Below are 13,785 nucleotides of genomic sequence, written 5' to 3'. Positions count from 1 at the left end.
AGCACTGACACGGTCCTGACACACTGTCAGAACCCACACACCACTGACAGGTTCCTGACACACTGTGAGACCCCACACACTCCTGACAGGGTCCTGACACACTGTGAGTCCCCACACACCCCTGACAGGGTCCAGACACACTGTCAGACCCCACACAGCACTGACACGGTCCTGACACACTGTCAGAACCCACACACCACTGACAGGTTCCTGACACACTGTGAGACCCCACACACTCCTGACAGGTTCCTGACACACTGTGAGACCCCACACACCCCTGACAGGGTCCTGACACACTGTGAGATCCCACATACCCCTGACATGGGTCCTGACACACTGTGAGTCCCCACACACCCCTGACAGGGTCCAGACACACTGTCAGACCCAACACAGCACTGACACGGTCCTGACACACTGTCAGAACCCACACACCACTGACAGGGTCCTGACACACTGTCAGAACCCACACACCACTGACAGGTTCCTGACACACTGTGAGACGCCACACACCCCTTACAGGGTCCTGACACACTGTGAGACCCCACACACTCCTGACAGGGTCCTGACACACTGCGAGACGCCACACACCACGGACAGGATCCTGACTCACTGTGAGACCCCACACACCCCTGACACGGTCCTGAAACACTGTCAGACCCCACACACCCCTGACAGGGTCCTGACACACTGTGAGACCCCACTCAACCCTGACAGGGTCCTGACACACTGTCAGACCCCACACACCACTGACAGGGTCCTGACACACTGCGAGATCCCACACACCCCTGACAGGGTCCTGACGCACTGTGAGACTCTACACACCCCTGACAGGGTCCTGACACACTGTGAGATCCCACACACCCCTGACAGGGTCCTGACACACTGTGAGACTCTACACACCCATGTCAGGAGCCTGACACACTGTGAGACCCCACAAACTCATTTTATGTTCCTGAGACACAGTGAGACCCCTCACACCCCTGACAGGGTCCTGACACAGTGTGAGACCCCACACACTCCTGACAGGTTCCTGACACACTGTGAGACCCCACACACTCCTGACAGGGTCCAGACACACTGTGAGACTCCACACATTCCTGACAGGATCCTGACACACTGTGAGACTGCACACATCCCTGACAGGGTCCTGACACACTGTGAGACCCCACACACCCCTGACAGGGTCCTGACACACTGTGAGACCCCACACACCCCTGACAGGATCCTGACACACTGTGAGACTCCACACACTCCTGACAGGGTCCTGACACACTGTGAGACTCCACACACCCCTGACAGGGTCCTGACACACTGTGGGACCCCACACACCCCTGACAGGATTCTGACACACTGTGAGACCCCACACACCCCTGACAGGGTCCTGACACACGGTGAGACTCCACACACCCCTGACAGGTTCCGGACACATTGTGAGACTCCACACATCCCTGACAGGATGCTTACACACTGTGAGACCCCACACACCCCTGACAGGATCCTGACACACTGTGAGACACCACACACACCTGACAGGGTCCTGACACACTGTGAGTCCCTACACACCCCTGACAGGGTCCTGACACACTGTGAGTCCCCACACACCCCTGACAGGGTCCAGACACACTGTCAGACCCCACACAGCACTGACACGGTCCTGACACACTGTCAGAACCCACACACCACTGACAGGTTCCTGACACACTGTGAACCCCACACACTCCTGACAGGGTCCTGACACACTGTGAGACCCCACACACCCCTGACAGGGTCCTGACACACTGTGAGTCCCCACACACCCCTGACAGGGGCCTGACACACTGTGAGACCCCACACACCCCTGACAGGGTCCTGACACACTGTGAGTCCCCACACACCCCTGACAGGGTCCAGACACACTGTCAGACCCCACACAGCACTGACACGGTCCTGACACACTGTCAGAACCCACACACCACTGACAGGTTCCTGACACACTGTGAGACCCCACACACTCCTGACAGGGTCCTGACACACTGTGAGACTCCACACATCCCTGACAGGATCCTGACACACTGTGAGACCCCACACACCACTGACAGGGTCCTGACACACTGTGAGACTCCACACATCCCTGACAGGATCCTGACACACTGTGAGACCCCACACACCCCTGACATGGTCCTGACCCACTGTGAGACACCACACATCCCTGACAGGGTATTGACACACTGTGAGACCCCACACACTCCTGACAGGGTCCTGACACACTGTGAGACCCCACACACCCCTGACAGGGTCCTGACACACTGTGAGACCCCACACACCCCTGACAGGGTCCTGACTCACTGTGACACCCCACACACCCCTGACAGGGTCCTGACCCACTGTGAGACACCACACATCCCTGACCGGATATTGACACACTGTGAGACCCCACACACTCCTGACAGGGTCCTGACACACAGTGAGACCCCACAAACTCATTTTATGTTCCTGAGACACAGTGAGACCCCACAGACACCTGACAGGGTCCTAACACACTGTGAGACCCCACACATCCTTGACAGGGTCCCGACCGACTGAGAGACGCCACACATTCCTGACAGGATCCTGACACACTGTGAGACCCCACACACCCCTGACAGGGTCCTGACACACTGTGAGGCCCCACACACCCCTGACAGGATCCTGACACACTGTGAGACTCCACACACCCCTGACAGGGTCCTGACACACTGTGAGACTCCACACACCCCTGACAGGGTCCTGAAACACTGTGAGACCCCACACACCCCTGACAGGATTCTGACACACTGTGAGACCCCACACACCCCTGACAGGGTCCTGACACACTGTGAGACTCCACACACCCCTGACAGGTTCCGGACACATTGTGAGACTCCACACATCCCTGACAGGATTCTGACACACTGTTAGACCCCACACACCCCTGACAGGATCCTGACACACTGTGAGACACCACACACCCCTGACAGGGTCCTGACACACTGTGAGACTCCACACATCCCTGACAGGATCCTGACACACTGTGAGACCCCACACACCCCTGACAGGGTCCTGACCCACTGTGAGTCCCCACACATCCCTGACAGGGTCCCGACACACTGTGAGACCCCACACATCCCTGACAGGGTCCCGACCCACTGTGAGTCCCCACACATCCCTGACAGGGTCCCCACACACTGTGAGATCCCAGACACCCCTCACAGGGTCAGATACACTGTGAGACCCACCACGCTCCTGACAATGTCCTGACACACTGCGAGGCCCCACACACCCCTGACAGGTTCCTGACACACTTTGAGACCAAACACACTCCTGTTAGGTTCCTGACACACAGTGAGACGCCACCCACCACTGACAGGGTCCTGACACACTGTGAGACCCCACACATCCTTGACTGGGTCCCGACCGACTGTGAAACCCCACACCCCTGACAGGGTCCTTACACACTTTGAGACGCCATACACCCGTGGCAGGTTCACGACACACGTTAAGATGCCGCACTCCCCTGACAGGGTCCAGACACACTGTGAGGCCCCACACACCCCTGACAGTGTCCTGACACACTGCGAGACCCCACACACCCCTGACAGTGTCCTGACACACTGTGAGACCCCACACACCCCTGACAGGGTCCTGACACACTGTGATGGCCCACAAACTCATTTTAGGTTCCTGACACACTGTGACACCCCACACACACCTGACAGGGTCCTGACACAGTGTGAGACCCCACACAACCCCGACAGGGTCCTGACACACTGTGAGACTCCACACACGCTGACAGGGTCCTGACACAGTGTGAGACCCCACACAACCCCGACAGGGTCCTGACACACTGTGAGACTCCACACACGCTGACAGGGTCCTGACACACTGTGAGACTCCACACACCCCTGACAGGGTCCTGACACACTGTGAGAACCCACACAACCCCGACAGGGTCCTGACACACTGTGAGACCCCACACAACCCCGACAGGGTCCTGACACACTGTGAGACCCCACACAACCCCGACAGGGTCCTGACACACTGTGAGACTCCACACACGCTTACAGGGTCCTGACACACTGTGAGACTCCACACACCCCTGACAGGATCCTGACACACTGTGAGACCCCACACACCCCTGACAGGGTCCTGACACACTGTGAGACCCCACACACCCCTGACAGGGTCCTGACACACTGTGAGACCACACACACATCGGCCAGGTTCCTGACACACTGTGAGACCCCACACACCCCTGACAGGGTCCTGACACACTGTGAGACCACACACACATTGGCCAGGGTCCTGACACACTTTGAGGCCCAACACACACCTGTTAGGTTCCTGACACACTGTGAGACACCAGACATATCTGCCAGGGTCCAGACACACTGTGAGACCCTACACCACTTACATGGTCCTAACACACAGAGAGACACCACACAGTCCTGACAGGATCCTGACACACTGTGAGACACCACACACCCCTGACAGGATCCTGACACACTGTGAGACCCCACACACCCCTGACAGGGTCCAGACACACTGTGAGCCTCCACACACCCCTGACAGGATCCTGACACACTGTGAGACCCCACACACCCCTGACAGGGTCCAGACACACTGTGAGACCCTACACCACTTACATGGTCCTAACACACAGAGAGACACCACACAGTCCTGACAGGATCCTGACACACTGTGAGACACCACACACCCCTGACAGGATCCTGACACACTGTGAGACCCCACACACCCCTGACAGGGTCCAGACACACTGTGAGCCTCCACACACCCCTGACAGGATCCTGACACACTGTGAGACCCCACACACCCCTGACAGGGTCCAGACACACTGTGAGACCCCACACCACTTACATGGTCCTAACACACAGAGAGACACCACACACCCCTGACAGGATCCTGACACACTGTGAGACACCACACACCCCTGACAGGATCCGATTAAAAGTTTATTCCACAGAAGAAAATGACAGTTATGACAGTCGTGGGAGATTATTCGGTACAGGACAGTCGTCGGACAGTAAACTACAAGGGAAATAGTGACCTTCACAGCACAGTTAATGTGGAAATGTGATGATCGGATTTTTATCTAGACCAGGCCTCCCTGTCCATTTTGGGGTCTGTTAATCAAATTTATTTTACTGTAGGAACATCCATTGACGAATCCGTTAATGCAATAGCTTTGAGCTAACTCTTGTGTGCTTAAATACTGAGTTCTGAGTTGAGGCATCTAACAGTTTGTCCACTGTCTGTTCCCATGGAAGATGTTCAACAGAAACACAAGGAGACTCTGCGGGCACAAACTGAAACACTGACAGTGAACACGATCCTGATGACGGAGAAGGTGAAGGTTTTCCAGCTGATTGATCGATACGCTGAGCTCACGGTCATTTCTACTGTTCGAGATCGGAAACTGGTGGAACATGAGCTGCTGGCAAGAGGCAGAGACCACGAGGAGTGGAGAGAGAAACATCTCCAAGGAGAGATGGAAAAAATCCGGACTGATCAGTTGTTCCAGAGCAGGTTTTCCCAAAGTTACTCCATATCTGGGAGTTCAGCAGCAATGGCCGGAGTCCCGGGGATCGGGAAAACAACAATGGTACAAAAGATTGTTTATGACTGGGCCACGGGGAAAATATACCAACAGTTCCAGTTTGTCTTCAGTTTCAAATTCCGGGATTTAAACTCCATTAACAACAGAATAAACCTGAGGGAACTGATTCTGGATCAGTATCCTTACTTTGGGAATTTACTGAGAGAGGTCTGGAAGAACCCAGAGGGATTGCTGCTTATATTCGATGGTTTGGATGAATTCAAGCACACAATAAATTTTGCTGACAGTCGGAGAGATACAGAACCCAAGCACCAGTGCCCAGATCCCGAGTGGTGGTGTGAAGTGTCTGACATTGTGTACAGTTTAATCCAGGGCAAGCTGCTCCCAGGGTGTTCAGTGCTGGTGACCACCCGTCCCACTGCGTTACATTTATTGGAAAACGCTCAGATCGGTATCCAGGCTGAAATCCTGGGATTTTCTGGTGAGGAACGGAAGAAATACTTCATCAGGCATTTTGAAGATCAGACAGTGGCGGAAGCTGTTTTCAAACATGTGAAGGAGAACGAGATCCTCTACACCATGAGCTACAACCCCTCCTACTGCTGGATCCTCGCTCTGGCACTGGGCCCCTTCTTCACACAAAGAGTCAGGGACCCGCAGCGAGTTCCCAAGACCATCACCCAACTGTACTCCTACTATATTTACAACATCCTGAAAAACCACGGCCGTGAGATTGAGAACCCCCGTGATGTGTTACTCAGGGTTGGTCAGATGGCCTTCAGAGGAGTGTCCGAGAGGAAGATTGTGTTTACAGATAGAGATTTGATCAACTACAATCTGCAGCCTTCCCAGTTCCTGTCCGGGTTCCTGATGGAGCTTTTGGAGAGAGAGGATTCTGCCCGGTGTGTGGTGTACACATTCCCACACCTCACCATCCAAGAGTTTGTAGCTGCAGTCGCACAATTCCTGAATCCACATCCCGGGGATATCCTGAAATTCCTCTTCAAAGCCCACAGCACGACAGATGGGCGATTTGAGGTATTTCTCCGTTTTGTTGCTGGTCTCTCCAACCCAATGACAGCTCGGGGCCTGGAGGAGTTTCTGGGTCCATTTCCTCATCAAACAACCTGCCGGGTGATTGACTGGGTGAAGGAGGAGGTTAAACACCAGAGTAGAAACACAGAGAGTGAAGCTGGTAAAAGGAGCCTCCTGAACACATTGCACTACCTGTTTGAGTCTCAGAATCGTGGACTGGCTCAGGCCGCACTTGGATCTGTGGAAAAACTTTCATTCAGTGGAATGACACTGACCCCGATTGACTGCGCGGTCCTGTCTCATGTCATCGGACTCTGTGATACAATAAAACACCTCAACCTGGAGAACTGCCACATTCAGTGTGAAGGAATCCAGCGGCTGGGACCCGGGCTGCACAAGTGCCAGGAGTTGAGGTAACTTGCTTTATCTCTCACTCTGAACTGTGAAACTGTCTCATTGTTTTGTTTCAATGTAAAGGAATTTTGGTGAAACTGTAGTAAATCAGATTGTGATGAATTGTGACAAATGCCCAGGGGATCGGTCAGTAATTCCCCAAGGACGGAAGGATTCTGTGGTTCCTTGTGAAGGGATGTTGGAGATTTCATCAGATCAGTGAACAACGGCCATTGGTTTAATGGTAGTAAATCACATTAATGGCTGTGCTTCTCACTGCCTGTAACACGTCCATTGACAATGTTCCTTCTCACTCAGACCGACTCTGACTGCAGCAGGTGGGTCAGAGATTCACAACCCCTTCCCGGTGAGGGACAAGAGACTGTCAGCAGACTGTCCCAGTGAGAAGGAAAGAAATACCATTGTGAGATTGTCCTCCCCTGCCCTTCCCCGTGTGTGACTTTGCTCAATTCCAGATACGCAAAGAGCGAGGGCGCATCTCCCCTGGGCCTCTGTTCAGACCCAACACACACGTACAAAAAATTTCTGCATCCTCTCGTCTTGTAGGATTATCATTTACCCTTGGAATCCACCTGTGGGAGATCTCATCCCAATCTCCCTTCCATTCTTTGGAATCTCGCCCCCATCCCCATTCCTCCTGTGGGCTCTCTATTACTCTCTCCTCATCCTCCTGTGGGATGTCTTTTCCACACAACACCCCCCCCTTCCCATGAGATCTTTCCTCCCCATCCCTCTTCCCCCTGTGAGATCTCTCTTCACCATCCCCCTTCCTCTTGTGGGATCTCACTTCCCCATCCCCCTTCCTCCTGTGGGATATCTCTTCCCCATCCCTCTTCCCCCTGTGAGATCTCTCTTCACCATCCCCCTTCCTCTTGTGGGATCTCACTTCCCCATCCCCCTTCCTCCTGTGTGATCTCTCTTCCCCATCCCCCTTCCTCCTGTGTGATCTCTCTTCCCCATCCCCCTTCCTCCTGTGGGATCTCTCTACCCCATCCCCCTTCCTCCTGTGGGATCTCACTTCCCCATCCCCCTTCCTCCTGTGTGATCTCTCTTCCCCATCCCCCTTCCTCCTGTGTGATCTCTCTTCCCCATTCCCCTTCTTCCTGTGGGATCTCTCTCCCCCATCCCTCTTCCTCCTGTGCGTTCTCTCTTCCCCATCCCCTTCCTCCTGTGGGTTCTCTCTTCCAAATCCCGCTTCCTCCTGTGATATTTCTCTTCCCAATCCCACATCCTCCTGTGGGATCTCTCTTCCACATCTCTCCTCCTCCTGGCTGATCTCTCAACCTCTTCCCCCTTCATCCTGTGGTATCTCTCTTCCCCATCCCCCTTCCTCCTGTGGGATCTCTCTTCCCCATCCCCCTTCCTCCTGTGGGATCTCTCTTCCCCATCCCCCTTCCTTCTGTGGGATCTCTCTTCCCTATCCCACTTCCTCCTGTGGGATCTCTCATCCCCAGCCTCCTTCCTCCTGTGGGATCTCACTTCCCCATCCCCCTTCCTCCTGTGGGATCTCTCTTCCCCATCCCCCTTCCTCCTGTGGGATCTCGCTTCCCCATCCCGCTTCGTCCTGTGGGATCTCTCATCCCCATCCCCTTTCCTCCTGTGGGATCTCTCATCCACATCCCCCTTCCTCCTGTGGGATCTCTCTTCCCTAAACCCTTCCCCCTGTGGGATCTCTCTTCCCTAAACCCTTCCCCCTGTGGGATCTCTCTTCCCCATCCCCCTTCCTCCTGTGGGATCTCGCTTCCCCATCCCGCTTCGCCCTGTGGGATCTCTCATCCCCATCCCCCTTCCTCCTGTGGGATCTCGCTTCCCCATCCCGCTTCGCCCTGTGGGATCTCTCATCCCCATCCCCCTTCCTCCTGTGGGATCTCTCCTCCCCATCCCCCTTCCTCCTGTAGGATATCTCTTCCCCATTTCCTTCCTCCTGTGTGATCTCTCTTCCCCATCCCCCTTCCTCCTGTGTGATCTCTCTTCCCCATTCCCCTTCTTCCTGTGGGATCTCTCTCCCCCATTCCTCTTCCTCCTGTGCGTTCTCTCTTCCCCATCCCCTTCCTCCTGTGGTATCTCTCTTCCCCATCCCCCTTCCTCCTGTGGGATTTCGCTTCCACATCACCCTTCCTCCCGTGGGATCTCTCTTCCCCATCCCCCTTCCTCCTGTGGGATCTCTCTTCCCCATCCCCCTTCCTTCTGTGGGATCTCTCTTCCCCATCCCCCTTCCTCCTGTGGGATCTCTCTTCCCCATCCCCCTTCCTCCTGTGGGATCTCGCTTCCCCATCCCGCTTCGTCCTGTGGGATCTCTCATCCCCATCCCCTTTCCTCCTGTGGGATCTCTCATCCACATCCCCCTTCCTCCTGTGGGATCTCTCTTCCCTAAACCCTTCCCCCTGTGGGATCTCTCTTCCCCATCCCCCTTCCTCCTGTGGGATCTCGCTTCCCCATCCCGCTTCGCCCTGTGGGATCTCTCATCCCCATCCCCCATCCTCCTGTGGGATCTCTCCTCCCCATCCCCCTTCCTCCTGTAGGATATCTCTTCCCCATCTCCCTTCCTCCTGTGGGATCTCTCTTCCACATACCGCTTTCTCCGGTGGTATCTCTCTCTGCCATCCCCTTTCCTTCTGTGGGATCTCTCTTCCCCATCCCCCTTCCTCCTGTGGGATCTCTCTTCCCTAAACCCTTCCTCCTGTGGGATCTCTCTTCCCCATCCCCCTTCCTCCTGTGGGATCTCGCTTCCCCATCCCGCTTCGCCCTGTGGGATCTCTCATCCCCATCCCCCTTCCTCCTGTGGGATCTCTCCTCCCCATCCCCCTTCCTCCTGTAGGATATCTCTTCCCCATCTCCCTTCCTCCTGTGGGATCTCTCTTCCACATACCGCTTTCTCCGGTGGTATCTCTCTCTGCCATCCCCTTTCCTTCTGTGGGATCTCTCTTCCCCATCCCCCTTCCTCCTGTGGGATCTCTCTTCCCTAAACCCTTCCTCCTGTGGGATCTCGCTTCCCCGTCCCGCTTCCTCCTGTGGGATCTCGCTTCCCCATCCCGCTTCGCCCTGTGGGATCTCTCATCCCCATCCCCCTTCCTCCTGTGGGATCTCTCCTCCCCATCCCCCTTCCTCCTGTGGGATCTCTCTTCCCTAAACCCTTCCTCCTGTGGGATCTCGCTTCCCCGTCCCGCTTCACCCTGTGGGATCTCTCATCCCCATCCCCCTTCCTCCTGTGGGATCTCTCTTCCACATACCCCTTCCTCCGGTGGTATCTCTCTCTGCCATCCCCCTCCGTCCTGTGGGATCTCTCCTCCCCATCCCCCTTCCACCTGTGGGATCTCTCTGCCCTAAACCCTTCCTCCTGTGGGATCTCGCTTCCCCATCCCGCTTCGCCCTGTGGGATCTCTCATCCCCATCCCCCTTCCTCCTGTGGGATCTCTCTTCCCCATCACCCTTCCTCCTGTGGGATCTCTCTTCCCCATCCCCCTTCCTCCTGTGGGATCTCGCTTCCCCATCCCGCTTCGCCCTGTGGGATCTCTCATCCCCATCCCCCTTCCTCCTGTGGGATCTCTCCTCCCCATCCCCCTTCCTCCTGTGGGATCTCTCTTCCCTAAACCCTTCCTCCTGTGGGATCTCTCTTCCCCATCCCCGTTCCTCCTGTGGGATCTCGCTTCCCCATCCCGCTTCACCCTGTGGGATCTCTCATCCCCATCCCCCTTCCTTCTGTGGGATCTCTCTTCCACATACCCCTTCCTCCGGTGGTATCTCTCTCTGCCATCCCCCTCCGTCCTGTGGGATCTCTCCTCCCCATCCCCCTTCCTCCTGTGGGATCTCTCTGCCCTAAACCCTTCCTCCTGTGGGATCTCGCTTCCCCATCCCGCTTCGCCCTGTGGGATCTCTCATCCCCATCCCCCTTCCTCCTGTGGGATCTCTCCTCCCCATCCCCCTTCCTCCTGTGGGATATCTCTTCCCCATCTCCCTTCCTCCTGTGGGATCTCTCTTCCACATACCCCTTCCTTCGGTGGTATCTCTCTCTGCCATCCCGCTCCGTCCTGTGGGATCTCTCATCCCCATCCCCCTTCCTCCTGTGGGATCTCTCTCCCCCATCCCCATCCCCCTTTCGCCTGTGGGAACTCTCCTCCACATAGAATCATAAAATCATAGAACACTACAGCACAGAAAACAAGCCATTCGGTCCTTCTAGTCTGTACCAAAACCTTATTCCGCTAGTCCCATTGACCTGCACCCAGTCCATAACCCTCCAGTCCTCTCCCATCCATGTATCTATCCAATTTATTCTTAAAGCTTAAGAGTGAGTCCACATTTTCCACATCAGATGACAGCTCGTTCCACACTCTCACCACCCTCTGAGTGAAGAAGTTCCTCCTAATGCTCCCCCTAAACCTTTCCCCTTTCACACTGAAGCCACGTCTTCTCATTTTTGTCTCTCCTAATCTATGCCTATTCGCATTTACCCTGTCTATACCCTCATAATTTTGTAAACCTCTATCAAATCTCCCCTCATTCTTCTATGCTCCAAGGAATAAAGTCCTAACCTGTTCAATCTTTCCTTGTAACTCAACTCCTGAACACCCAGCAACATCCTAGTAAATCTTCTCTGCACTTTTTCAAACTTACTGATATCCTTCCTACAGTTCGGTGATCAGAACTGTACACAATACTCCAAATTTGGCCTCACCAATGCCTTATACAACCTCACCATAATATTCCAACTCCTATACTCAGTACTTTGATTTATGAATGCCAGGATGCCAAGAACCTTTTTTACAACCCTGTCCACCTGTGACGCCACTTTCAGGGGCTTATGTATCTGAACCCCCAGATCCCTCTGTTCCTCCGCACTCCTCAGTGCCCTACCGTTATTGTGTATGTCGTACCTTGATTTGTCCTTCCAAAATGGAACACCTCACACTTGTCTGCATTAAATTCCATCTGCCATTTTCTGGCCCATTTTTCCAGTTGGTCCAGATCCCTCTGCAAGCTTTGAAAGCTTTCCTCGCTGTCCACAACGCCTCTATCTTAGTGTCATCCACAAACCTGCTGATCCAATTTATCAAATTATCATCTAAATCATTGATATAGACAACAAACAACAATGGTCCCAGCACAGATCCCTGAGACACACCACTAGTCACAGGTCTCCAGTCTGAGAAGCAATCATCCACTACCACTCTCTGTCTTCTCCCACACAGCCAATTCGAATCCAGTTTACAACCTCTCCATGGATACCTAGTGTCTGAACCTTCTGAACTAACCTCTTACGTGGGACCTTGTCAAAGGCCTTACTAAAGTTCATGCAGACAACATCCACAGCCTTTCCTTCACATGCATTCTTGGTAACCTCCTCGAAAAACACTACAAGATTCATTAAACATGATCTACCACACACAAAGCCATGTTGACTATCTTTAATCAGCCCTTGGTTGTCCAAATCCTTGTATATCCGATCTCTCAGAACACCTTCTGATAATTTACCTACTACTGATGTCAGGCTCACTGGCCTGTAATTACCTGGTGTACTTTTGGAGCCTTTTTCAAACAACGGAACTACATGAACTACCCTCCAATCCTCCGGCACCGCACCCGTGGCTGAGGACATTTTAAATATTTCTGCCAGGGTCCCTGCAATTTCTACACTAGTCTCTCTCGAGGTCAGAGAAAATATCATGTCAGGCCCGGGGGATTTATCTACCTTTATAAGGCAGCAAGGAGCTCCTCCTCTTTAATCTCTATATGTTCCATGACAGTACTGTTTGTTCGCCTTAATTCCATATCCGCTATGCCAGTTTCCTGTGTAAACACTGATGCAAAAAACCTGTTTAAGTTCTCCCCCATCTCGTGAGGCTCCACACATAGACGACCACTCTGATCTTCTAGGGGACCAATTTTGTCCTTTACTATCCTTTTACTCTTAATATACTTGTAGAAACCCTTCTGGTTTACCTTCACATTATCTGCCAAAGCAACCTCATGTCTTCTTTTTGCCTTCCTGATTTCCTTCTTTAGTATTCGCTTACATTTTCTATACTCTTCAAGTACCTCAATTGTTCCTTGTTGCCTATTTCTGCTAAACACCTACTTAACCAGATCACCAATATCCCTTGTAAACCAAGGTTCCCCATGCCTGTTGACTTTGCCTTTAATCCTGGCAGGAACATGCAAACTCTGCACTCTCAAAATTTCACCCTTGAAGGTGTTCCACTTACTAAACACATCCCTGCCAGAAAACAACTTAACCCAATCCACTCTTCCCATATCCTCTCTCATTTCCACAAAATTGGTCCTTCTCCAATTCAGAACCTTAACTGGTGGATGAGTCCTATCCTTATCCATAACTATCTTGAAATTAATGACATTATGGTCACTGGACCCAAAATGTTTGCTTACACATACTTCTGTCACCTGACCTGTCTGGTTCCCTAATAGGGGATCAGGTACTGCACCCTCTCTCATTGGTACCTCAATATATTGATTTAGAAAACTTTCCTGAACACATTTGACAAACTCCACGCCATCTAACCCTTTCTCAGAGTGGGAGTCCCCGTCAATATGTGGAAATTTAAAATCCTCTACGATTACAACTTTCTGTTTCTTACATCGGTCTGCTAACTCTCTACAGATTTGCTCCTCCAATTCTCTGTGACTATTGGACAGTCTATAATACAACCCTATTCGTGTGGTCACACCTTTCCCGTTCCTCAGCTCCACCCATATGGCCTCTGTAGACGAACCCTGTGGGCATTCCCGTCTACACACAGCTGTGATAT

At 53.3% G+C, this 13,785-nt stretch overlaps 1 protein-coding gene across 1 annotated transcript in view; it reads left to right on the top strand.

The window, feature by feature from the left end:
- The window catches only part of LOC140720814 (NACHT, LRR and PYD domains-containing protein 3-like), a 73,868-nt gene that overhangs the window by 41,846 nt on the left and 18,237 nt on the right, over nucleotides 1–13,785 (top strand). Inside the window, exon 10 of the mRNA XM_073035656.1 lies at nucleotides 5,283–7,020. Coding sequence (XP_072891757.1) covers nucleotides 5,283–7,020 — 1,738 coding nt within the window. The remainder of the gene's footprint in view (nucleotides 1–5,282; nucleotides 7,021–13,785) is intronic.

The sequence above is a fragment of the Hemitrygon akajei genome, unplaced genomic scaffold (genome assembly GCF_048418815.1).
Source record: "Hemitrygon akajei unplaced genomic scaffold, sHemAka1.3 Scf000047, whole genome shotgun sequence".
Taxonomy (NCBI): domain Eukaryota; kingdom Metazoa; phylum Chordata; class Chondrichthyes; order Myliobatiformes; family Dasyatidae; genus Hemitrygon; species Hemitrygon akajei.
The sequence above is the reverse complement of the archived record's forward strand: the minus strand, read 5'-3'. Positions and strand labels throughout refer to the sequence as shown.